The 2,500-nt window shown below is 41.2% G+C and overlaps 2 protein-coding genes across 2 annotated transcripts in view; one reads left to right on the top strand and one right to left on the bottom strand.

The window, feature by feature from the left end:
* The window catches only part of LOC137984992 (armadillo repeat-containing protein 8-like), a 34,230-nt gene that overhangs the window by 10,860 nt on the left and 20,870 nt on the right, over window positions 1-2,500 (bottom strand). The window lies entirely within an intron of this gene.
* The window catches only part of LOC137984991 (protein toll-like), a 3,100-nt gene that overhangs the window by 9 nt on the left and 591 nt on the right, over window positions 1-2,500 (top strand). The window contains exon 1 of the mRNA XM_068832376.1: window positions 1-2,500. This exon is cut by the window's left edge and continues 9 nt beyond it; it is cut by the window's right edge and continues 591 nt beyond it. Within this exon, the coding sequence (XP_068688477.1) occupies window positions 113-2,500 (2,388 nt within the window). The 5' untranslated portion in view covers window positions 1-112.

Genomic DNA, 2,500 nt, shown 5'->3' with positions numbered 1-2,500 from the left:
CCAGCGACCTTGGAAGAAAACAATACGCTCGAGACCACTGTATATCGTCAAATTAATGCAGCTGAGTGGGCAAGCATAATCACCTTTGCTAACTCGATAAACGCCAGCGAAAATGAAAGCGTTGACGATTTTTGCCACGATTTGTGTTCTCTGCAGGGTGGAAGTTTTCACACAACAAATAAAGCAACTGAACGATTGCGATCGATCTGTTTGCTCTGTGTTCAAATCTGCAGAACCGATCTTCCAAGCGAGAAACACAACGATACGAATTCAAAGGATAGCATGCCAAATAAAGATGAACATCACTGGAGACAAATGCGTTGTAGATATCCATGAAGTACTGAGCACAATAATAACCCAGAAGGATGTTATGCTGTATTTTGCGGTAGCGTGTATCACCCCAGCACACATCACTTTCAACAACTCCCAAAATGTAACAAAGAAAAATGTCATATCGTACTTGCATTTACAAGGACACTGCAGCTTTTCACCTGAAGATGTCATGCAATGGGGAAGAGCTACAGATTTCCGAGTTTTTAACATAATGGAAAACGCTATTATGCTCGAGGACAAAGCTTGGCAGATGAGAAACAGGACTTTTCCAGAACTGAAAAATATTGGTACATTGACGTTCTTTAAAGCTAATCCAAAGAAATTTCCTAGCATATTCACGAAGTACATTTGGCCCAGAATGGCAGAGGTCCGTTTCTCTTACTTAAAACTTACTTCAATTCCTGCAGAGCTGAAAATAACAATGCCCCTGCTTCAATCGCTTGAAGTTTCGAATAACAACTTAACAAAACCGCCTGATTTTCCATGGTGTGGCGAAAGTCTACATCTTCCGAGGGAATTGAGCCGGAGTCCGACTTTTAATGACCATTACGAAGTTGGCACGACAATATCCTCGAACATCTACCGACGCTTCCTCGATCTGTCCTTCAACAACATCGAAGATTTATCGACATACGAATTTCGCGCATTTCTAAACAAACTCAATCTCAAAGCCAACGGGTTGAAGATGATAAAGCCAAAGTGTTTTCGTGGTTTGAAACGAGTTCAAGCCATCGATCTCAGCAACAACAAATTACAAGATTTACCATTGGAGTTGTTTCACGGACTTGACGAATTGCTTGAATTGAGACTTCAATTTAATGACATTTCACGGATTCCAGAGAAGTTATTTCAAAGCCAAAAATTAATCAAAAGAATCGATTTGGATCACAACAAACTAAGCTCTATCCCAAAAGGTTTATTCAGCAAACTTAATAACCTGGAGGTACTGCACCTGGAAGGAAACGTAATCACAAACATTGACAACGAAGCTTTTGCGATCGATTCAAGTTCTCTACATGAGATTTATCTCCAAAATAACACAATAAACCGAGTTCCAAAGTCACTTCTCTTGCAACGGCAGTCAAAAATTATCGACTTGTCATCAAATCGTTTGACATTTCAAAGTGTCGACAAGATGTTGGAGGAATTGGACATGAGCACATTTGTTTATCAACATAGAGAAAGTGCAAGCTCGCCTCAATTCAGACTGCAAGAAAGCTTCAATCATCTAAGTTTCGCACGCAACAATTTCACCACCATAGATCTCGAGGGAATTAACCAACCTAAGCGAAACATGTTCGAGATGATCCTAAGGGTTTACGAAATCGACATGACGGGGAATCCCCTCTTGTGTGATGGCAAAATGTTGGGTGTGGCGCGTTGGCTAAGGAATTGGATGCAAAATGACACGGGCGCACGAATTGTGCGGCCTAAACAGTTTTCAAGCTGGAAGTGCGCTGCTCCAATCGAACTTAAAGACAAACCGATTCTTTCAGTGGGTGAAGATCAATTCAAATCTCAGAAAAATTTAACAAACTGTCCCAAAGAATGTTCTTGCTTCGTCCGCTCTTTTGACGGGACTGTCATCGTTGATTGCAAGGAAAGGAATCTCGTCGCCATACCCCGAAAAATTCCACGCGGTCAAACTGAGCTATTCCTAAACAGGAACAATATCAAAGAGATCCCAAGCTATCCCTACTTGGAGAATGTCACAGCGCTTTATTTGAGTCATAACAAGATTAAAAGACTAAATGAAAAAACCCTCGCCAGGTTGCAACGAATCAAGATTTTGTTCATAGATTCGAACAAATTTACCTTCCTACCGAAAGACATACAAAATATCAGCTTTGTAAAAATCGCACTACACCACAATTTCTTTCCATGCGACTGCTCGACAAAATGGATGAAAAATTGGTTGCGGCGAAACGAAGCTTATGTCGTCAGTATTGAAAACGTCCTTTGTCACTCCGACAAAGTGCAAGGGAAACCTATGTATAGTCTGCCGGATGAAGATTTCGTTTGCACCGAAGAAAAGCAGGAAAAGAGTGTGAGCTCAAACACACAACTGGCTTTTAAAATCACCGCGTTCTCTCTTGGCGGTTTTCTTATTGTATTCTTGGTGGCTTTTGCAGTGGTGTACAAATTCCGCGGTGAGGTAAAGGTCTTC

This window comes from Montipora foliosa, chromosome 14 (genome assembly GCF_036669935.1).
Source record: "Montipora foliosa isolate CH-2021 chromosome 14, ASM3666993v2, whole genome shotgun sequence".
Classification (NCBI taxonomy): domain Eukaryota; kingdom Metazoa; phylum Cnidaria; class Anthozoa; order Scleractinia; family Acroporidae; genus Montipora; species Montipora foliosa.
This window is presented reverse-complemented; position numbering and strand designations above follow the sequence as displayed.